Genomic DNA, 24,203 nt, shown 5'->3' with positions numbered 1-24,203 from the left:
AGCAGAGGGGAAGGTATCGGAAGGTACCAGGGAAGGGAACAAGCTGCAGTGTGGATGGGCCCCCCAGGGGTGGCTGGGTGCTTGAGTGCCTTTAGCAAAAGGCTGGGGTAGGTGATTTTTGAGTAGGAAATTCACCACAAGACCGGAGGGTTTCTTTAAAGCATGGGGAGGAGAGAAATTACTTGTGAATTTGAATTGAACTTAAGAAATAGAGTCTGCTGGAGGGGAAAAAAGAGGAGAAGGAATGTAAAAACATGTCTCTCCTCAGCATTTTGAAAAAGCTTCACTCCAGAATTGCCCAAATATTTAATTTTCATGTTGCTGTTTTTTTTCTCAAAAAGCAACCTTGACTTTTCATACTGACATGGTATATTTTGATGACGGAAGAAAAGGTGAAGTAACCTCAAACAGGAAAAACATTGCCCAGAATGAAATTTTGGTGGTTTTTTTGGTTTGTTTGTTTGTTTGTTTGTTTTACTCCAGTCATATTCCTCTTTTTTTAAATGTTTATCCTAAGCCAAGTTCTTAGAATAATTTTTTAATTCTTCAGTCGAACTGAAAAATCCATTATTTATCCAGTGAGCAGGAACAGTGTGCTGGTTTTGGCTGGGATAGAGTTAATTTTCTTCATAGTAGCTTGTGTGGGGCTATGTTTTGGATTTGTGCTGGAAACAGTGTTGATAACACAGGGATGTTTTCCTTATTGCTGAGCAGGGCTTACACACAGTCAAGGCCTTTTCTGCTTTTCATCCCACCCCACCAGCGAGAGGGCTGGGGGTGCACAAGAAGTTGGGAGGGGACACAGCCAGGACAGCTGACCCCAGCCAACCAAAGGGTATCCCACACCATATGATGTCATGCTCAGCGTATAAAGCTGGGGGGAGAAGGAGGAATGGGGCAATGTTTGGAGTGATGGTGTTTTGTCTTCCCAAGTCACCATTATGCATGATGGAGCCCTGCTTTCCTGGGGATGGCTGAACACCTGCCTGCCGATGGGGAGTAGTGAATGAATTCCTTGTTTGCTTTGTTTGCGCGCGCGGCTTTTGCTTTCCTTATTAAGCTGTCTTTATCTCAGCCCGCGAGTTTCCTCACTTTTACTCTTCTGATTCTCTCCCCCATCCCACCAGGGGCGAGTGAGTGAGCAGCTGTGTGGTGCTTAGTTGCTGGCTGGGGTTAAAACACAACAGTCCTTCTTGGCACCCAGCGTGGGGCAGCGTTCAAGCAGCTGCAGCTGATCCATCAACAAGACCCATGAGAGCAGTCCCTGAACCGGGCTTCGGCTCTGCTACTAATGAGGTTGGATCATGGCTGCATTGTGCCAAAGGAAGGGGATAGATATAATGTGCTTGAAAGAGTGAACATGCTTTCTTAGGAAATACTCCCAGGCGTTGTGATTGCATTGGATCTACATTTGCATAACAATCACCTTGTCTAATTACTTTCCAATAATTTGTGAAGATTAAAGGGTAATTTTCATTTAGGTGTTCTCCATGTTACTTAATTCGTATGGAAGTCAATAGGATTATATTTTTTAAAGTGCAAATGATTTTCAATGTAATTCACTCACTTTTTATTTATTTCTGTATTATTTATATTAGTTTTACTCAAGGACACTTTGAATACTTAGTCATCTTTTTGCAAAAACAAACATCCCTTTTATATCTATTTATACCCATTATACCTAATTGTTATACAGAGCAGCCAGGGTATAAAAGAAAAAGTGATGATAGGCTAATGTGGCAAGTATCAAAGAAAATCTTCCAGTGTAATCATTGACTTTTCAGATCCAGCCCTTCAGAGGATTCCTATTGATTGACCAGGGCAGTATATTGGTAAATCTGATTCCCAGTTTATCAGGAAGGGCTTTTTCTATGGGACACTGCTACGTGGCCCTTGATCCACTCTGTAGCGAGTCTCCGCATGGTGTGGATCTGTCCCATCAAGCTTTGTGAAGGCACCTATTGCATGAATAAAGGTGGGTGCAGAGTCCGGTTGGTATTGAGCACAGCATGATACCAGTGGGAGGGAAGTAATTCTACATGGCTAGTTATTCACATGGCAATTATAACTAGTACTTGTTGTTCTGCACAGCCTTAGTCTAGCTAATACTTTGAAGAACCAGAAAGCTTTGTTGTCTGACAAAACGGGCTGAAAAACTTTTCTAAAAGGTCCACTTATTTCTGGATGCAGATGAGCTGGAAGACAGGGGAAGAAAGGAGTATTAGAAACTATTGAGTGTTACACACACACAAAAAAATTTTCTCTTTCTTAGTTGTCTCCTAGACAGGCAGAACTTTGTTCATTTGTAGACGTGGTAGTTCTGTATTGCCTGTATTACGCAAATTGCTTCCTTTGGGAAGCTTTTAAGGCTATATTTGTTCACCTGTACAGTGAATAGTCACAAGAAGCCAGATTTCAAGGTAGTGAATATTGCCATGGCACCACTGAATCTCTGCTGAAAAACTTGGTGGTTGCATCGAGCCTGTGCTGATTTTTAACACAGACCTCATCATCCTCTCCATTCCCATGTGTGGAGTGGGAAACAAGCAGTGTGTCAGTAAGCTCAGCCAAGAGCCAATGTCACTCTCTGGTACAGTCCATGTCAGCCACATTAATCTGTTCGCAGCTGGGAATTGTGCACAAAAGGCTCTTTCTCCTTCATTACTAATTGCCACATGTATGACTGAAGCGACCAGCAATGTCACTTACAGGATGGACTCAATCAGCGGGGTCAGTTGTTATGAGATGGCTGGCTGGAATTTTGTACCCGTTGGAACTTTGTAGAAAAAGATAATTTCTGAGGATGACTCATGCAGATCTGTCTGCCACTTGCTGAAAAATATGTGTGTATGTGGGATGCAGCAAAAATTAGCTGGATCTGTTGGGTAGCAATAGAATATGTACAGGGAAGAAGTTAAAAATATGTGAATGGCTCTCTCTAGTGACACCCCAAAATGAGGATATTTCAGGCTAACATGGGCAAATGATGCAGTCAAATAAGCTTTTCCCGGGAATCAGTGAGCTGTTAGTACAATCTTCTGGATTTCCGTCTAGAGATCTCTATCAGGACTGTGGGCACCCCTTGTGCTGCTTTGCCAAATGCCTGTGTGTTTTACACCACTAGCAGAAAGGCACAAAGGACTGTGTCAGACCCATGGTCTGTCCACCTCCAGCCCCTGGGACTGCTGTGGTGAGTCAGAGATAGAGCAGTTTGGGAACAGCCTGTGAACCAACCCTGCTTATTAATCATTTTGCTTTTTGCGCTGTTATTTTTAAGCTAGATCAGTTCCCCAATCCAGCTCACCAGGCAGCTGCCCAGATGCTTTCAGTGGCAGACCTGAGGGGCAGAAGCAAGTCAGCAGTAGGAGGCAGGGAGAGGAACTGGGAGCCACACCAGCTGCTCTGCTATTTAAAGGAGTTCTGCATTTTGAAGTAAATCAGCCTCTGAACTCTAATAGCAGCCTTGACATTAGAAGTTGTTGGCTGGCTAGCTCAGCACAGGTATGTGGAAATTTAGACCGGGGCATGTCCATAATGGCAAAAGAAGAAAAGTTTCTTCAGCTTCTGCAGAGTTGAGTACATCCCCAGAGCTGGGAGGCTTTGAAGGAAGGAAGTCATAGGCTTGTCATGCAGCCACCAGTGCTCTTGGCTGTCCTTGCCATGATCTGGCAAGGGGACTGAAACTGAAAAGGAAGCTGATTTTTTTAAAAGATCCAGAATTCAAGCACTTAATCAGTTAAATTCCTCACCACTGACAGGTCTGGGAAGATCAGAATATGTAACCTTTGTCAAAGTGCACATTTTTGAAAGGACATCTACTGTTTTCGTAGGTTTATCAGAAGATTTGAAATCCCAGTTTCACAGGCAAAATCTTCACTCCTGTACACCTTCAGAATAAATTACTAATAAATCCTTGTCCTTGTAATACTTCAAAATAGAATATGCTGTGATTAATAGTTGCAGTAAGTTCCTGAAGCACTCTGTGTGTTTAAAATACCACTTAAACTCTTGGGGGTCAGGCAAAGGTAGACTAAGGACAACTCAGGAATTCCTGACTCCTAACACAGCTCTCGGTCTGATGTTTTAATAGGCTAATATCACAAACAAGTTCTCTCTAACAGACAAGTTGGGGAATATCCCTCTCTCTTGGTTTGTGAATTTCACTAACACATATTTTAAAACAGTTATATTCTGGCTTTTACAGTGTGATTATCATTCTGGAAACAGTTTAAGTCAGGAAATTCATTGTTGCAATATTAACTTTACAGTCATCTAGTAAATAAAATTATCCAAGTGCTATTATGAATAGTTTTAAATTACAAATGAGCTTAAATTCCAATAAAATGCCTAATCTGAAATCAGTGGCTCTGCTAGGAAATGTGTGAATCTCATGTAGCTGGTACGTGAACAAAAAGGTCAATGATGCAGTTTGTTACTTGGAGAAGAATTTTTTTAAAACCTACTTTGTGTTTCCTTCTACTAGTATTTACAGCTATTAGCACTAACTATGCAAACTAAATCAATATTGTTTCCAGATGATATGCATGGAGTTTTCAAAAATATTCAGTTTCTTTTCACCTGAGATTAAGCTGCTGATCTTAAGATCAATAATAGATGCAAGATATTCTTAATTGATTCACAATTTAAAAATTAAGTTACTGCAGGACAGACGAGAAGGGATCATTGTATGGAGAAGTAAACACTGTTGTTGATTTTGGATGAGGCTTGTGGTAACTTATTGCAGTGCTAACATTGGCGAATAACTATCCAGCTCAATACAGTTTCATGACTGCCTTCTGCTGGTTTTTGTTGAGGGGGTGAAATTAGAAGTCAAAAATGCTGAGCTTATTCACGTCTTTGGTATCTCATTAGAGACGCTTAATCATTTGGAGAAGCTCTGACTAGCTGGCTAATGTGTTTATTCCATGGCATCCAGCTCCTGTGGAGAGCTCTCTATAGCAACATGAGATTGAAGGTGTTTACAAGAAGTTCACCTGAAAGGACCTCAGCAGCAGCAGCATTTGAGACTCTCCTGTGGGAATTTATAGCAGGATCTTCGAAGAGAAAAACAGGAAAGATTTGTAGGTTAAAATGAGCGGACAAATGATCAAAGCTTCTGAGGGTCTCTTGAGTTACTGATTTTCTGGTTTTTTTTTCTTAAGCATCACAAGCTTACTGCTCCAGGCAGAACTAATTAACTAATGAAGACAGGAGAGAATTGCTGAGGAAAGGATGGAGAACAAAAACTTATTAAAATTTAACAAGAAGATATCTCTGTTTCATCTAATATCTGTTATGTTGATCACTTTTAGTGACAATATCTCAACAGTATTTTTTTCTAATTATGCAGTACTGCCAGGTACTGTAGGCTGTATAGCCTCCTGTTTTGACATTCAATCTGTCTTCAGCAGTAGTAAAGATTTTCTTTTTTTGCTTCTGTAGGTTACAGAAGTCAGACATTCAGACACAATCTCTGCTCCTGAAGTGCCACATTTTAATTACGCAGCTTTGATTTTTATGTCTATTGCCTGACTGATAACTTTAGGGGTTCAGTGTAGCAAGCAAACTATGTGGTAGAACTTGAGGAAGCAGAAACTAGGAAGTGGCCCATAAAGTTGTCAATCAAGCAGTAGGCTTAAAACCCAAAGCTATGTAAGTGTGGCACTTTTTTAGCTGAGATTGTTTGGGATATGTGACGAATGGAGATCAAAAAACAATTAGACAAATTTGTGGAAGAAAAGCCCATGGAACAAGCCTCTCTGGATTAAACCACTGGCTTAAAAGAACCTAAAATGTTGATTGCTGGAAGGCAAGCACAGGGAAAGCATCAGTATATACTATTTCTGCTCCCCCTTTCCTTCTCCCAAGAGATATTACTGGAGATAGGCTGCTGGACTAGATAGGTTAGATAACCTAGTGCTGCTATACTTCTGTTATGCAATTTAAATTCATTTAGTCATGGACTTAGCTTGTGACTCAAAAAGTCACAAGCACTATTCAAGGGCAAAGAACAGGAAGATTTCATCAGTGTTGACTTGTAGCTACTTTTCTACACCTCCTTTCATAGTCATAATTTGCCCCTTTCATCTCCTGTTATGGGAATGTTTCTCTGTCCTTCCATACTAAAACTTTTCAAGTGTCAATTACATACCTGGATCATATTCCTAGTGAAAGTATTGGATGCATGTATGATTCATGCTTTATATATAACATATATATAATAATTATATATTATATATATAACACATATGCCATTAATTTCATGATTCTTCATGTTCCTTCTCAAACACCTTTTTCTGGACATCACTGTGCCTCATTGCCACTCAAAATTATCCCTGTACCTTATTTTTGGAGTTATTTGTCTTCTTTTCTTTTCAAAATATGTAAATATTCTGTAGATAACTGTGTATATGTAGGTAACATCTGTACAAAATAATTAGGCATCATAATGTTAGGCAGAAAGACCAAGCTTTCAACACCAAACTTTTATTGACTCATAAAATTTAACAGCTGTGATAGCATAATACATGTGTGTGGGGGGGAGGGGGTTCCTGTGAAAGATTACGTTATTTGGGGATTAGAAAACCTGAGAAACATCTGGTTAACAAATGAGTCCCGCAATAGAGTTAGTTCTTCAGCTTCATTTTATCCCTAGCACTAATGTTAACTTTACTACTAGATACCCCCAGTGCCAGTGAGTCCTCACCAGTTGGTGGTTATAATGGGGAGCTGAGAGCAATGTGGTGAGCAGGTCATAATGGACTTGAGTGTGGGTCAACTACTGTGGTATGGGAAATGTAAGATATATCTCTTAAATTAAATATTTTTTTTCGTGGAACAGCTTTTAGATGTCTGGGATAATGAGGCCCCTGAGTTGTTTACGTGACAGTCAGTGACAGAAAGTCTGTTGACTTAAGAGGAAGACTCCAAATGCCTCATCATGTGCGGGGGCAATGCAGACTACATCGTCCCCGCCTGGTGTGAATAATACCCTACAAGCAGCATGAGTCTCCCCTTTTGAGTTTTACAGCAGGCTGATTCCTTCTTTGGCTGGAGTTAATGTGTCTTGTGTTTCCAGTTTAGTAATTTTAGACTGTCCAATTGGATAATTAACAAATGTTTAAACTGTGGGAGCCACAGAGCTGCACCCAATTATGGTAGCTGACGTTCGCCATTTCCAGCTATGCTGTTAAGGGTGATGGTGAGTATATAGCAGCAAGGCTACTGCCAAGTTACACGACTTGGAAGACTCTGTCAGGTTGATGCAGTGAACTGCAGGGGAATCTACGTGGCTTCTTTTGCCCTCCCCTTTACACCAAATGCACATCTCCACTGAGCCTTCCAGATCTCTCTCTTAGGTTTATGGACATGGTGTCTGATCTTTGATAACCTTATGCATACAAATTGCTCCAACAGTGTAGATGTGTCTTTTCCCACGCCAAGGATGTGTAAATATCCCAGCCTTTGATTTTCAGGGTCTCAGCACTTTGTTTCTGTTTTTCACCTTTAACAAATGAGTGAATGTTTGTGCTTGTCTCCTCGAAGCCCTATTGACATGAGGTATGTTTTTCAGCTGGTGACAGCTTCTGTGATCTCTTTGCTATCTTATTTCTTCCTTGCTGCTTCTGCAGCATTTTGGTAGCCTTCAAGCAGCGTGTAATTTCAGTCTTGTGAAATAAGTCTGTGTATAGCAACCAACCAGCTAGACTGGATGGAGGCAACTCCTGCTGTACACGGCAGAAAATAGAGTAACTCTAAGTGCAAAAAGCATTTCAAGTGGCTTAAAAATTGCTTTATTATGAATTATAGACTACTTTTGCTGTCCTGATAATGGAAAACACCATCTACTGTGATTCATTGTAGTCAAGCAGCATTAACTTCAGAGAGAAATGGGACAAAAGGGAAACTGCTCCCTTGGTAATGGAGTATTTTGTGTGGTCAAGCACTGTAGCTATACTAAATTATTTTACTCTGCTCATTCATCTGTCCTTCTAGGCCCTTTTGATGTTGAAGTTATATACTATATAGTAAAAAGCAAGCTAAAGAGTGTCTGAGTAATTGAAGCAAGGAGTAACAGGTGTTAATCAGAGAACAGAATCTTGACACATACTAACAGCTCTTAAACCAATTAAGTTTAACAGAATAGCAAAAACCCAGAAGTAGCAGAAAAATCTCATCTTTTCACAAATGGCTTTCTAAAGTGTGAAACCAAAGATAGACTCCTTGGGTGCCATTTTATAAGGGACTGGTAAATTTGGGTACCCAACCATTCAGCAGATGAACTTAGCTGCTTTTTAACTACCCGCTCTCAGTCTCTTGTCCCATTGACCCCCTGGAAACCCAAGGAGATATATCTCACTAGGCTAAATTTAGTCCTTGTGAATATCTACCTCTGCGACAGATTATCATACTGTATTAATTGAGAATCTATTTTAGCAGGAAATGCTCTCATTATGAAACATGAATGCTGAGAGGGCATTACAGCTTACCATTTTGTTTTGGATGTGCGTGTTCAAACTCAGTCAGGTTGGTATGCCACATGGTACCATTTAATTTAAATTGAATTAATCAATAGAGTACATTAGCCACATCATTTTAATATTGTCTTGGTAAAATCCTTGGCCTGTAGAAATCAAGGACAAATCTGGACATGGTGGTGAGATGACACCATGACATTAGCTCTTTTGCAAAATTAATGCAGCAAAATAAATTACTTATTTCCTCCCTTGTCATTCTTCAAATTTTGAACCACTGCCATTTGGACGAGCATCCTCCACGTTCTGCTTTCATTTATGGAGCAAAGGTATTGCAGGGGTTACTAATGCGGGTTTAAGACCTTTCTTTCTCACTCATTATTTCTTTCTCCTGTTGAGAAAGTTGCTTAGTTACTTCATATTTTAGTTCCTCATTTGAAGACTGAGTGGCAGCATTTTCCTCACGTTCTCCACAAACCATGTCCAAGCGTGGGGAAAAAAGGCTAAATTCTTGTGTGTATAAACCGGATTAAACTTCTTTTTTGGCCTCTATTTGTGTAAATTCTCTCTTTATAACTTTTGTTTTGCTTTTCTGATTCTATGAGCAAAATGATACAGCTAGTTGTCATTAAAGTGTCCTGGAAATTGGTCCAGAAAGAATAACATCCCAGAGTCCACTGGTTTTGGCTTCCCTGAACAGAGGGGTCTGCAAGAAATAGTGAGAGCTGTTAGTGGTTTGCAATGCCCAGCTCTAGAGTATTGTGATTTTCCTTGGCAATTTCATTTTGTTTCCAGGGAAAAGATGCTCTTTCCACTATGTAGTTGGGAAATTTAAAGTTGTGGCCATTGCTCAAAGCTCTCTTTCCTGAGAGATGCATTTTTATTTTAACTGATCAGTTATAATGATGGATGATGAGGACAGACTTGGGTTCACGGAGGGCAATTCTAGCCTTGCTGGAGCTGGAGTTTACCATTTATTGGTAAATAAATGGGCAGAACTTTGCCTAATGACTTGAACAAGTATATTAAGAGAATTGCACAGCCACAAAGGATCTTGGGAAAACTGAATTAAGCTTCACTTATCCATATGAGTTAATTTCAATCATGCAGAGGTCTGTACTGAATGATTTAGACATCCCATGGTCTTTTATTTATGAGGTCTGTAGGGTCTATTATATTATCTTATAATTTCCATTCTGCCTCAGGTTAAATGCAGATTTCTATAGTACTCAGAGAACCAATAGTGGGAAAGTTTTGTTTCCAGATTAACCAGAGGTGGTCCCACACTAGAGACTGTTCTGTTTTATGTATGTGAAACTAAGCCTGTAGAACTTTCCTGTTTTCATTTTCTCTTTTCAGTGTGCTTTTGTTATTTATGACTTTGTGCCTGAAATTTTGCTATACCCTTGTAAGTCACAGAAGAAATATTTGAGGGATTATTTTTCCTGTTGGGTAAAAACAGTCATAACTAAAAGGTTTACTTAGCTTGTTTATATCTGGCTTTTTTATAAGCCTTTTGTACTATTTTGATTTCCTTATGGCAGCATGTGCTGCATAGTCTGGCAGTGCAGATCCACAGGGTTATAGCTGGGCATTATGTAAATACTATATTTATTTTAATGGGAGCATATTTTTTTTAATATGCTTTCGGAGATAAAAGGAAAATTCTCTGAATATAAATTTGGCTCTGCTGAATAGTCATTTATAAAGAGTGACTGAAAAGTGACATGTGTACCCTTTTTAACTTGTATAACATTGAGAGCCTTAGAAATTTTAGCATCATTCATGTTAACACATCAAAGTATTGCTGGTTGAACTCAAATGTCTCTGAAATGCTAATCTGCACCCTTAACTGTAGTGGAATGAACATACAGATGGTTCTTCTAATTACTTGGAGGAAGAAAAGGGGATGATTTCCTTTAATGATTTCCCCTTCTTTCCAGACTGAAAGCAGTTCCAGCTCTTCCCTCCAGCTAATTTGACGATTAAAAGATGCCTTTGTCTTGCTTTCAGCTATTGAGGTTTCATCACAATTTGTTAAAACTTTTCGTCACGAAGCGAGGTGTGAACCCAGGGCTATGTAGGTTTGGTTCAGAGGTCATGTGAAGGGGAATTATAACCTTGAGTATTTAAAATCAGAATTGGGTGGTATTTTCATCATCCCATATTATTGCACTGATGGCAAAGATGGGGTTTTAGGATTAAAATAAGAGCTTGAATCTTAGATGCAGAAGGTCACTGATCACGGAATAGACCCCAGGTGTTCAGGCTCCAGACTCACGGTAGCTCCATTTTCCCAAGGATACAAATGAAGAGATTTGAAACACATTTCTAGAGCTGTTGACTTCACTGCTGCTTTGTGGGGTAATACGTGCTTCAGAGGAACTGGAGAAAAATGGTCTGTGGATAATTTCAAAGCTTTTAATTTTCACTATGGACCAGAAAAAAGGTTGAGATTTTACAAAATCCATCATGAAAAGAGATCTGCTCACTGTAGAAACAGCTGGCATGATCACTGGTCTATTGGCCCACTACCTCTCTGTACCTCTGGGTCACAGTGGTGAAACTATGTGGGAATCACTTTTCATTGACAGGGACAGTCTCCAGCCAGGCAGGTCCATGCCAGCTGTTGAAATACATAAGGGACAAACCTCCTGCTGTTAGGGTTCACATGGAGGAGGAGACAGGTGGTCTTTGTTTTGCCTGGGAGCATGGCTAAGCTGACACAGGTGGCTGAGAAGGGGACTGGGGCTGTGGGGACCATCATCATCCTGTTTGTGGCCTCTGTCTGTCTTCAGACCTCAAAGGTGAGTTTCATGTCTGCTGCCTTCTTTCAGCTCGGAGCCGGGTCCCTTGTGAGCTAAGGCTAGTTGGTGTAAACCAGAACAAGACTGGGGAGCAAAAAGGAATGGACTTGGTTTCTTCTGGCTCATGATCTGGATGCAAGCAGAGTAGCTCTTTAGCTCTGTTTTGAAAGTTGTGACCCCATAGTCTTGCAGAGAAAATGATATGTCAATGCCAGCATCATCCCAGAATTCCTCCAAGTATTTCACTTCATTGAACATGGCATCAAGCTGCTACTGTTATTTCAGGATTTAATAGAATTTTCAAATTACCATTTGATGATGTATTTTCCTGAATATTCTAGAAGCTCTCATGGGTATTTTTCAATTAAAATACTCAGTGGGATCAACAACGAAAAAGAAAAAAGAATAGCTTAAATAAATATAGCTACTCCATTTGTTCTGAACTTCTATGTATACATCTTAATCACTCCCTATCAACAATGTTTTCTGTTCTGTTTTTGAGGTGCACCACTTCCCTCCAAGCTATTCAGAAGAAGGGGCTTTGGGTTCATGACTGTAAAAAGACTATTTCAGTGCTCAGAGAGACTAATTGTGAGGTCAGAATTCAGTGGGTTTTTTCCCCGACATTTTCTATTAACCAGAGTGTTGCATAATGTTTTTGCTAAGTAAAACTGTAATCAAGTTTAAAAGCTTTTTTTTCCTACTAGAACCAAAAATAGGAACCATAACTGATAGAGGATAACGTTTTGGCTTTTTTGAAAATACAGTAGTGTGGGCATCTTCAGGAAAGGCTTTGGAGGAGTTTGTTGCCTAGGGCTGTGTATTTTGATTTTGTCTGCTTGAAGCTAGGCTTTTGCAATGTTGGAAAAGAAACAGGGGAAGGGGAGAATGGTTAATTAGGAATTCTTGCCTTTTAACTCTGTTCCTCTGACACCTCATCTAGTAATAGGGAAAGGTAGTTTGCCTAGGTAGTATATCAGCAGATCTAGATTCCCTTGTCAATTCTACCAGCAATATCTGTCCTTCTCCAGGGTAAAAATTATCCAGCCTCAGCTTCATCCTCCCTCGTGTGGAGATAACAGTGATCTTTGCTTGGTGTCAGAAAGACATGTTCATTATTGTGCTTAAAATGCTGTGAGCTTCTTGGCTTGTTAAGTTTGCAGTGATTAAGTTGTCTTCTGTTTGGGCAAGTCTTGTTCAGTAAGTAATGCTGATTGCAAGTCTCTCTGAACACCTGGAGTACTACTACAGCAATAGGGTTAAAATAATAAATGAGTCCTATGTAGCATATATCAGCTCACTTCTATGGAGCTTTTTCGTTTTACTCTAATGAGGATATGGTTCTCATGATTCAATACTACTAGGAATGCAACATCTGAAACAATATTTATGTTTCTTGATAGGAAAGAATTATTTTGTTGCAATGATGAAACAAAATATATGTAAAGTGATGTGAGAAATGTAAACATCTGGGGCGTGCTAGACCTTACAGATTTCAGCCAAGCTCTCCTCATGTATTATACAATATCAGAAAGTACTGCACTTAAGCCATTAGTTATTTTGACCCTGCAGTGTTCTACTGCAAGTTTTCAGCAAAGCTAACAGAACGTAAAATTCCAGGTTAAGGTCCTCACATGCTTTGGTTAATGACTATGAAATCAACATTCATAAACCAGTGGAGTTCACTTGTTTAATGAAACAGTAGGGACTGGGTTCGTGGTAGAGTTGGCATTAGTCACTTAGAAAGGAGGAAAGAATCTGCTGTTTCAAAAAAAAAAAAAAAAAAAGGGCAAATTTCTCTGCCTCAAGTAGCATATTTCAGAGCAGAGCAGTCACAAGAGAGGAGCAGTCATGGGAACACCTTTTGTTGTCGTTCACCATCATCAGATGGTGGTTACATCCAGCCCTGAAGCTAGTGACCATGGATAACAGACATTTAGAAATCTTGCAAAGGATAACAGATTTGTTCTGTAGAATAAAAATGTCTGTGGAAAAACAGATAAATTCTAGGATAGATATTTATTGTAGACATTGCATGTTCAAGTCTGCTAATCGATGGTAGTTAATCAATGCATTCAGTTGAAAACAAGGGTGTTCATAAAATTAGAGCTAAACTGCAACTTTTGCTGCTGCTCATGCATTTGACAAAGCCCACACATAAAAACAATTCTCCCACCACAAATAAAGTCATAAAATGAACAAAACACTTCTTAAAGTGGAATGCTAGGGAAAGCTACTTGGACACTAAACTCTTAATCTATTAGCAATCAGGTAATGGGATAGTATCCATAGGGAATAATAGGACTGACTAGCATGAGCTGAGGGACTCTACAGATGGGGCTGGATTCCTGCCTGGTAAGATTTATTAAACAGTGGAAGAGTATCCAAAGGAAGGACTGAAAGAGGTGAGCTGGAAGGAGTTGCAGTAAAGGAAGTCTGATGGTCTTCGTGGTTTCAAATTTCTCTTATTGGATAAAAAGATGGGGAAAAGCTAACAGAGCTATAGAGAAGATTCTAAAGCAAGCATGTTAAAGAAAAGAGCATGAAAGAACCTGGGTGTTATTGAAATCTGCAGCATAATTCACTTTGATTTTCATGAGAAGAGAATCTCAGGTCAGGACTATTGCCATTTATAACCAGAGCTATATATATCAGAATAACATGAAAGAGTAAGCAACAGAAGTGGTGGTGGTGGTGTGGGGGGGTAAGTTATGGCAATGGGAGTCATCATTAAATGATCATTCAGCTTCTATGTTCCTCTAATTTCTTCCACATTAAGCCTTTTCTGCTTCATGTTTTGCTCATCTAACAATGGGTGCCTTTAATGGCTGCTGTGAGTGACACTGTGAAGCAGGGAAAAGTAAGCAGCCAAAGAAGAAGAGAAGGTAAGAGAAATGGAGACAGAGAATGAACCCAGATGTTGAAGAATAGCTAAAATGGATCCAATGTGCACACATGTGCACACACACACACACAGAGTGAGAGGATAGTTCTGATAGCAAATATAAATCTGTATACTTGGAGGGGGAGGTGACCATAAACTCGCCTGGCTGTGAATATGCTGGAAAATGTTTTATTTTCTTTTTTTAAATGTCAGTTCCTTAATCCAAACGGAACTGTGCTGAAACATACAGAAGGCTTCATTAGAAGTTATGTTGTTTTTTTCTCCTGATGACGTAGGTTATAAAAGTCCAATCTCTCTTCTCCCTTTTTTTTTTTTTCAGACATGAGTTTTCATGAGAGAGCAGAACAATGCATTTCCAACTAGTGTTTTTATCTCTACATAGTGTTATTATGCAAACTATAATCAAACTAGATGACGGTCCTCCAGACAAACCTTTAGTATTATGAGCTTTCAAAGCTTCAGGGCAAATTGTTGTTGGTGGATAGTTAATTAAATGGAAGTTGGATTTTATTACTTTATATAAACAGCTAAGGACAGCTGGAATGATGTTGGTCCTCCATGTTTTTTTCCTTTCTGTTTGACAAATATTAATTGAACTCATTGCCTCATGAAAACTGCAATTTATGGCAATGCAGTCACTACAGAACATCAGGGGGCAGTTGCTCCCTTCTGCTTCTGCCCTTTACCCATCACCAGGGCAGATGGGCACTTTGGGATAATGCAGGAAGCAGGAAATGCTTTTTCCTTCTTTAGCTCATGGGGAGAGATCCCCTTTGGGTTTAGGGTTCAGTATAACCGCTGGCCTGCCTGTTTTTCATGGGTTGTCACCAAGCGTTTTCGTCTGCAAAGTACATTTTCTGTGTGGTGCCAGAACTCCCAGATGCGGGGGGATTTTCTAAGAGTCCTGCCCTTGCCTTCCAGGGGCTCTCTGGGCTGACTTGCCTTGTCACACAGCGGGGGGACAGAAGCTCACCCGCGGGTTACGCCGTGACCCCCGGACGGCTCCGACCCGGGGCGGCGGGGCCGGGCGCTGTCCGTGGTGCTGCAGGCGGCGGGGCCGGTCGCTGTCCGTGGTGCTGCAGGCGCCCGCCCCCGTCACCTCTGGGCGGGTGGAGAGCCCAGGGGGAGGGAGACTTCTGGTGGTGCAGGCCTCTTGGAAGGTGTTCACACCCCAGCAGCATGGGAGTGCAGAGGGGCACTGCTTCTCCCTGGTGCTGTGGAGAAGTGTCACGGGCCAGGCAGCGTTTTTCCCTGTTGCTGCAAAGACTCAAACCTCAGCCGTCAGGTTTTCTTGGCAGCCCTCTTCTACACCAGGGCTAAACTGCATGCATAACTCTGAGGGTATAGAGTGACCCTGGTCCTGGCTGTTTATGTCTGCAGGGAACATTTTTAACGCTAAGTGTCTCCAGGGCTCAGCATTCAATCTGCAGATGTTTCTGGGAGCTAATTCCCACAGTCTGTTTTAGCTTGGGGCATGTATTGGCATTGTACTCTACATCCCTTCAGGGCTTGTGAGCAGAGGAGAAACGCCTGTTTTTCTGGGGGTAGGAATTGTTGGATCTGATGTATATGCAAATCTGCCTTCATACTTTTTCATTTTAATCCTTCCTTGTAAGAGGAACCTTTCAGCTTTTAGATCAAAGACATTCACATACCTTTTCCCAGGTTAGTCCTGACTTAGCTATAAAAAAAAAAAGTAAGCACACTTTACCATGATATGTCAGCACTATTGCCTAAAATCATAATTATAAATGACGAAGGAAGCTTCTAGTGCTGATATTTCTAAAGATTTTGCCCCACTTTTTTTTTTTTTTTCCCTAGTATTGTATACCCTGTCTAGGGGAACTCTGAAGACAGTAACTGTCTCTTACTGTATTAAGGGTGCTAACACAATAAGGCATTGTTTCAGTGGTGGTTTTACAGAAGGATCTGTAATACAACTCTTGAATTCTATTGATGTCTGTCTAGACAATTGGGAGATGGTCAGATGTGTTTACTCAGTCCCTATTTTTCAGCAAAATTCTGCTTTAGCATGCTCAATCAACAAATTCAACATGAATACTTCTTGAATCGTCATAGAGTTTAACCTACTTATCCTGTGCTTAGAAATTTAAAAAACACCCCCACAAACCTCCCCTCCTCCCCCCCCCCCCCGAAAAAAAAAAAAAATCACAAAACAAACCCTACACCAAGACCTAACATTAAAAAAAATCAGGTCAGCTTCTTTCTTGGTCATTAATTCCTGCGTGGGTTTGGCTGGCAAAGGAAATCTAAGGGGGGGCGGGGTGAGGATGTGGGGGAATTAAGTTGTATCAAGTCTCTGGGTAGCAATCTTGCAGGAAGGCAAGAGCAGAGAAAAAAGAATCGGTGATTGTACTGATTGAAGTGCCTTGGGGCTGAAATGTTTTTACAGAGTGACTTTGCTGACCTTGCCTTTCTCCCTACTTTGTAGATCGGCTGCTCTGAGCAGGTGCCAAGATCAGCAACAGTAAAAGTTCATCTGGCAAATGTTGAAGTGCTGTTCTAGTTGATCTGCACAGGCACTAGTGCACAAATCTTCACATCAAAGAACCACAAAGAATACTAGAAACATCTTAGGACTTAGTCTCAGCTGTGCCCATGTGTGTGGGTGTGCATGTATATAAATTTTAATTCTATCTTTTCAACATTATCAGTGGGAATACTGTTGAAAAAGATGATAGTGGGGTTATTTTCAACTAGGATTGAGTGAAGTCCAAAGTCTAAATCTGTGTTGATGCATAATGGAAAGGAACCTGCTGAAGCCTAAGCCCCATCCAAGCAATCATACCACATGCATGTGATAAATGGATCAAGTTTTCTGTTAAAAGCAGGTGTTTTATCCCCCATAACACATTGACTGTTCCAAAAGCCAGCGCTTCCAAGGGGCAATTTGTTGCCCTCCCACTTAGAAGTGTTCTACTTTCCATCCTAAATTTGCCCATGGTGAATTTGTTCTTCTGTTAGTATTGTTCCTTAGCTTAAATACGTCTTTACCTTCCCTGGAGTTTACCATCCTCCCCAGTGTTTTTAAAGAACAAAGTGCAATTCTGCTCCAGTGAATAGACATTTATAGCAAGAAAATTGTCCAGAGATTGTAACAAAGTAGAGACAAATTCACCCTGGAATCTGTCACAAAGTAGTAGATTTTCTTTTCCTTGCACTTTCAAATGCCCTGCCTGCTCCTTTGTATAGACCTGCAACAGAACTGACTCCATCCTAAGCCATAGTGAAAATGCTTATTATCAGGTGACCTTGATCCTATCTTTTATGACAAGTTTTCCCTCTGCAGTGGTATCAGACTTCCTCCCATTCTCCTTGAGGCTTTCAAAGTTTCTCTGTGTAATTGTGCAGTCATCCTCCATACTGTCTCTGGTTCCAAACTTGGTGGTTCTCTCACGTTCATTCAGTGTGGTCCTGCTTTTTGTGTTAACATAGTAAAATGAAAAGAGCTACCAAGACTGGTAAATCCCAAGCAAGGTTCTTGAGGAGCATGAATAGTTGCTGTCTTCTGGTCCAATTCCTTCATAAATGTCACTGTTCTTCGCCTACCTCACAGTTCTTAGGATATTTCCTCTGGTATAGATGATGGTTTCTCATATGCTACCACATCACGTGTTATGCAAACCCAAATTGAGAAGAGCTACTACATATCCTACATTGAGAAAAATCAGTTTAATAGCACAAAAGTGGAAGATTAATTTGACAAAAGCTTCCTTTGGTATCCTGTTCTGTCTCCTCTCTCTCTCTCTTTCCTCTGTCCTTAAATCTTGTCTAAAACCTACTGTAAAACTGCTCTCAGACTAAAGGGTCTGCACTTTCTCATCACATTCCCCTCCTTCCTGTTCTTAAGGACAGGTGGCCTGTTTGCTTTTCTTCAGTCACAGGGCTGTGTTCCTGTGCCATAAAGATAGGAAAAGCCCTTACTTCTCACCCAGCAGTTCCATGTGCCTGTTCTTGCAGAACCTGGCAGTGGGGATTAGCTAGCTCCTGACAGTATGAGTTTATTCACTTCTACATTTGGCTTTTATCTTGTTGTGCTAATTGTGATCCAGCACCTTCATTCCCAGGAAATCACTTGTATTTTTCCTCAATTTTTACAGTTATCTTTATTTTAGCACAAGATCTTTGTCCTCTAAGGAACCAGATCACTTTTCTCATCTCACTTTGCTCAGCAGACTAAGAATTCAGTGCATACAGGGAAGAGTAGAGCCCCTGTTCTATATTTAGCATGCAACCTCAAGCGTGTTTTGACTTAAATTCAAGCCTCCTCTTCATTGAAGTTGTTAAGCTCCTATTCAGCCTAAATGAATTATTTTAAGCTGAATCTTGAGTTTATCAAAGTTTCATACCTTGAATTTGAGAAAAGCTGCAACAAAACCCAAAAGACTCCAAGCCAACCAAACAAAACCCTTAATTGTAAACATGGTTTTTAGAGTTTAGAGACTGTGATGTCTCAGTCCACAGCAGGGGCACGCAGGATGCGTTTATGTGATTAAATGAGAGAAGGAGGGACAGGCTGCCCTGTCTTGAAATTGCTGTGTGATACACAACCTTGTTCCCTGGCTGGTTATAAGAAGAATTTGCTAGAGGAACCCCCAGCTCTACTTCATTCAAAATAGACAAAGCATCTATTTTTATTGTAGGCTCTGCAAGAACTACCTGATCGGCTCTGTACAGAACATTCCTGGAAGAATGTGAAAGACTTTTTAAAGGAGTTCTGTGATGCAAAAGAAGTTGCATTTTACAGAAAAAGACACATATCAAATAAACAAGTGCATAGAAAACTAACACCTGAAACTGAGACTTTAAGGACAGAAGAAAATTTTTTTGGTCTGTAAAGCCTAAATAATGGAAGAGAGGGCCTGCCAGTACTGTTGAGCTTTGCAAGTATAGCTGCTAGGATCAGATCTCATTCCTGGATCATGCTGTTTTAGTTAGGAACTACAAGGATGATTAGACATTCATGTAAGGAACAGGGTTAGCACTTTAAGAGGTTTACCACTTTCTGAAAGTCACATAGCAGCTTACAATGTTTGTATTCAAGGTGACTGTACAGAATTGGACAGGTTAATGCAAGAGATAGTGAAAGCTCAGCTGTGAAATGTTTCTGTAAAATCTTGGTTTGGCTCTAGATATAACATTTTCCATTGACTCAAGGAAGACCAGGGTTTCAATTAGACACTAATCAGCATTCCTATGTGTGACACCCTTATACACTTGGAATGTCAAAACAGTTCTATATGACGGTGATGCAGTTTCTGTGACCTTTTCTCTTTTAATGAGAAAATTCTGTGTGTGAAATAGACTTATACTCAGTTCAGGAAGGACTTTGTCATCTAGCCTAGGAAATTCTAAACAAGACTAATATTTGCAGTTTTAAAAGGAGGAAAGAGGATTTCTTTAGGGTAAAATGCTGAAATACTTTTTCTATTCAAGCCCCTATTAAATATTATCTTTCCAAGTCTTAGCTGTAGAGCACAGTTGAACTGAAGAAATTTTCAGCCTGAAGCCAAAACAAACAGAAAATCACTAACAGAAATAGGGTGGGAGCCTTCAAACAGAAGGTGTACTGATTACTGGTTTCAGAATTGAAGAAAATACATTTAAAGGCAAGAGAAAATGCAGGAAGATTGCTTGGTATAGCTTGAAATAAAAGAACCTCTAAGGTTTCTTACAGGTTTTCGTGACCTGAGCATTAAGGTGCCCTTAAAGGCTACTTTAGATGATAATTTGTTTGATTTTTATTCTCGCATAATGAAGTATAAACCTTTTTCTCATAGGAATACAGTAAGGATATTTATTGGATCAACTCTGCAGCTCTTGAGAATGAAACAGAAAAATCACTTAGTTAAAAATATGATTTTGAATTATTATGTGTGCACAGATATTATTGTGAGGCTTCTTTCCTAGCATAAGCCTTGCAATTCCAGTAAGTTGTGGGCAGTATGAAGGTCATTTACGTATGCTCCTCATTCATTTTTCTGTGATGTCTTTTGGCTTATACTAGAGACCACATTCAAAGCCTACTGAAATCCTACTTCAGTAGGATTTAAATCAGACCATACTTTTCTCCCACATTAAGTGAAACAATTGCATTTATGGGTTTTAGGAATTACTTTTGCAGCACGCTGCTTATCATCAAATAGTACAGTTGCAGTGGGTGGTGAAAGCAGTAGGAATCCCCTTTTTCATTGCCTCTTTGCAACCTTTACTCTCAGGTCCCTCTTATTCTGGATTTGGGTATGTAGAGGTAAGTAGGTACTGTATTCCTCTGGGTCCCATCCAGCTCAGATAGGTGAGAGTGGTCTCCGAAGTGGGATATAACATCCCATTCTTTGTATGGGTCACGGGTAGGTTACTACATCCGTGAAGTGAAGGATGGCACTCCTGAGCAATGCGGCTACATGCTTGTTCTCCCCTCGGGCTGAAATTATAGCCATATTCCAGTCCATAGGATAATCTAACCATAAATGCAGCAGCACAGAGTCAGCACTTACTAGGTTTGAAATGCCCATCCATCATAAGTAGTTGGGAGAATGGCTCCAGTCTGAACAAGGGCTACATAAGATTAGCTTCTGTTTTAAGATTAGGGAAAGGATTATGGCCTAAATGAAATCTTTAAACTTTTGGTTTATGTCAAATTACACCAAATCAAAAGATGGATATGGGTCTGCCCATAGCCTTATAGAAAATAATGGGTTAATATTTCCTTAGAGTAGTCTGAGAGATTAGGACATAAACTGTCCATTGACGTTGTGTCTATATCCCTCGAGTGCCTTGCAAAACGTAGCAATGTTCCCTGCTCTGAAGTATTCAGAAGTTGTTAGGCTGTTCCATTTATTTTTTTGTTTCCCTAGCTGGTATAAATGGATGCAGTGGAGTTTCACTATTTTTCACCAGCTGAGGTCCTGGTCCCAGAAGTGGTTGAAATGGAGGTGAGTTAAGGGACAATTAGAGCAATAGGTAAGAGCTGGATGGGGATGTCTGCTTAAATGTGTGTTCTCTAGGCACCTATCCTGATTTTTTTGCCTCCTAATATCTGAACGAAACAAAACAAGTATAGACTATTTTACAGACTGGTTAGCAATTGTTGTCTGGTACAGAAAAGGTTAACAAACCTACTGCAGGAATGAAGAAATACCCCAAATATTTTTGGGCAGCTGTAGTATTAGAAACAGTTTGCTGTAGTTCACTGCAGGTGAACCCTTACAGCTAAGCTATTCGGATGCTAAGATTTCCTTTGAGATGCTCGCATGTGTTTACTTTTAAAGATGTGCAAACCCCACTGAAAATACTCACAATGGGTGAGCAAACATTGTACCACCATTAGAAAATAAATAGAAATAAAATAAGATCCTTTGTGCTACATGCTAAATGCACTTTTCTAATCCTAATTTCATTCACCGGGTACGTAGCTGAGTCCCTCTAGTGGCATAAACATTTATTTAGCTTCAGCATGTTATTAAAATCCTATTTTACAGCCACATTATAGCAGCAAATTCACAGGTAGCTTTTTTGCACGCTCTGAGGACTGTGGCAAAGTGAATCTTGGATTAGATACTGTGCAGGCTAGTGTTAATTAATGCACATTGATTTTTAGCTGTGAGGGGCAATTATAGATGCACTGGAAGGAGAAGGGAATTTTTTAAAGGATATTCAAGAACTAATTACTATCAGTAAGAAACACGCAAAGAGCAACGTAATACCCAGGACAGCCAATAGGGATAAAAGCTTGTACACAAATCTGTCATGACCTGGTAGTGAAGACTGTTTAAAAACACTGATCTCCACTTAGCTTGTAAATGCGCATCACCCTCTTTCTCACTCACACGTTCTCTCTCTCTCTGACACACACACACACACACACACACACACACGCACGGTCCTGGATTTGCAGAAGACAGACATCTAGGGCACTTCTTGGCATCCACAGGAAAATCATATGGGATTAAAAAACCACAGCAGTAAGTACTCACTGCATTAAATGTTTATTAAGTGGCATGCTGTCAAAATCTAGATTTAATAGTAAATACAGGAGGACTTTAATGGAAATGGGTTGTATTTGATTTTTCTTAGGAATTGCTGAAAGCTGCCTCTCGAGAACTGCAACTTCACCTTTTGCTTTTATGGATGCTTGTTTACTATCCATGTGGTAACCTCTGGACAGCCAGTAATCCGTTCATTATCCACACTGATTGAGTGCGGGAGTAGTGCAGTGGTAACTACTTCGCTCAGCTGACGGCAGACGACAAAAGGAAGGAAATGATGAATTCGGACAATTTAACCTCGCAAAGCTTCCTCTCTGTGATTCATAGCAATGCCAGCAATTTATTCTCAGGGCTCCAGTTTGTTCAGACCTTCAAGCCACTCATCATCCCCTGCTACTCACTAGTGGTTTTTATTGGTGTCATTGGGAATTACCTTCTCATTTATGTTATCTGCAAGACGAAAAAAATGCACAATGTCACCAACTTTCTGGTAGGCAATCTGGCTTTCTCGGACATGCTCATGTGTGCAACCTGTGTACCCCTGACACTCGCGTATGCCTTTGAGCCCAGAGGATGGGTGTACGGGCGTTTCATGTGCTACTTTGTTTTCCTGATGCAACCTGTCACTGTGTTTGTGTCTGTCTTTACCTTGACTGTCATAGCTGTGGATAGGTATTATGCCATGGTGTACCCATTCCGCAGGAGGCTCACAATCCCTGTTTGTGCTTATATCCTGGCTGCTATTTGGCTGCTGAGCTGTACCTTGGCTGCCCCAGCCTTGGTCCACACTTACCACGCAGAGTTCCCAGAATTGGACTTCTCTATCTGTGAGGAGTTTTGGTTCCACATGAAAAGAGATCGCTTAGCTTACGCCTACAGCACTCTCATCATCACCTACGTACTGCCTTTGGCTGTCATCTCCCTGTCCTACCTGAGAATCTCAGTCAAGCTGAAAAACCGTGTGGTCCCAGGCAACGTCACCCAGGGCCAAGCTGAGTGGGATCGAGCAAGGAGGAGAAAGACTTTTCGCTTGCTAGTCTTAGTGGTGGCGGCCTTTGGAGTCTGTTGGCTGCCTCTGCACATCTTCAACGTGATAAAGGACATAGATATCAGCTTGATTGACAAGCAGTACTTCAACTTCATCCAGCTGCTGTGCCACTGGTTTGCAATGATGTCTGCTTGTACCAATGCCTTCCTCTATGCCTGGCTCCATGACAGCTTCAGGGGAGAGCTGAAGAAAATGTTTTCCCGGAGAAAGAAGAAAATTGGACCCACTACAAATTGCATTATGGCTAGTGTGGTGCTGTAAACGAGAGCTGGTGGGAGTGCACTTCCTTCGTACGGTAACACTGTAAGTCTTTTCCACTATTAATTAGTCCTGATTCCTGACATTTGTCCTCAGGGCTCAATTATAACAACACAAGTTGCATGTGTAGCTTCCCCAGCTCCTCCACTCCTACTGGAGGTGGAGAAGCAGACATCAAGTCCCAGAAATGTCTTTCCTTCTTTGACAGGAGTTAGAGGCCAAAGAGATGTTAGCACAATAAGATTCCCTTATGTAAACTACAGGGATCCTTCCTGTATGTTTTGGATATTGCTGGCAGTACAGACATGGGATTTGGGGACAGGGAGAAGCAAGGATGAATGAGAGACCTAAATATCTCAGTGAGGAAGTGCTTGGATTGGGTAAAAATTAAATCTGCAGATCTACCCAGAGTCCAGTCCTTAGCATAGGACCCAGGGTGGAGGATTAACAATATTACTAGTGCAGTCCTATTGGGTTAGGGCCATGCTGAAGAATAGCCTAAGGCTCTCCGAAATGCCCTTCCTGAGCAGCTCTCAGCTCTGGGCAGGAAACCAGGTTGGTTTTTTTGTGCGACCCTTGGTGGGGTGTGCTGTGTCTGCCCTGCATGGTTTCCTCCCTCACTCCCATTTTCTCCTTTCCACTGGCCGAGTGGATGGAATACCAGCCTTTGCAGCAGGGCTGCTCACCTGCCTGCCGTGGCCA

At 40.8% G+C, this 24,203-nt stretch overlaps 1 protein-coding gene across 1 annotated transcript; it reads left to right on the top strand.

Moving 5' to 3' along the window:
- Nucleotides 1-21,087: 21,087 nt before the first annotated feature.
- Nucleotides 21,088-23,847, top strand: PRLHR (prolactin releasing hormone receptor). Its single transcript, XM_009476074.2, has 2 exons — nucleotides 21,088-21,142; nucleotides 22,284-23,847. Exon 2 carries the CDS (start codon nucleotides 22,470-22,472, stop codon nucleotides 23,502-23,504), a length of 1,035 nt encoding a protein of 344 aa, XP_009474349.1. The 5' UTR covers nucleotides 21,088-21,142; nucleotides 22,284-22,469; the 3' UTR covers nucleotides 23,505-23,847.
- Nucleotides 23,848-24,203: the final 356 nt, after the last annotated feature.

The sequence above is a fragment of the Nipponia nippon genome, unplaced genomic scaffold (genome assembly GCF_047370975.1).
Source record: "Nipponia nippon isolate SJK-2023a ecotype South Korea unplaced genomic scaffold, ASM4737097v1 scaffold_3, whole genome shotgun sequence".
In the NCBI taxonomy this organism is placed as follows: domain Eukaryota; kingdom Metazoa; phylum Chordata; class Aves; order Pelecaniformes; family Threskiornithidae; genus Nipponia; species Nipponia nippon.
Note: the sequence above shows the minus strand (reverse complement) of the source record. Positions and strands in the feature narration are given on the sequence as shown.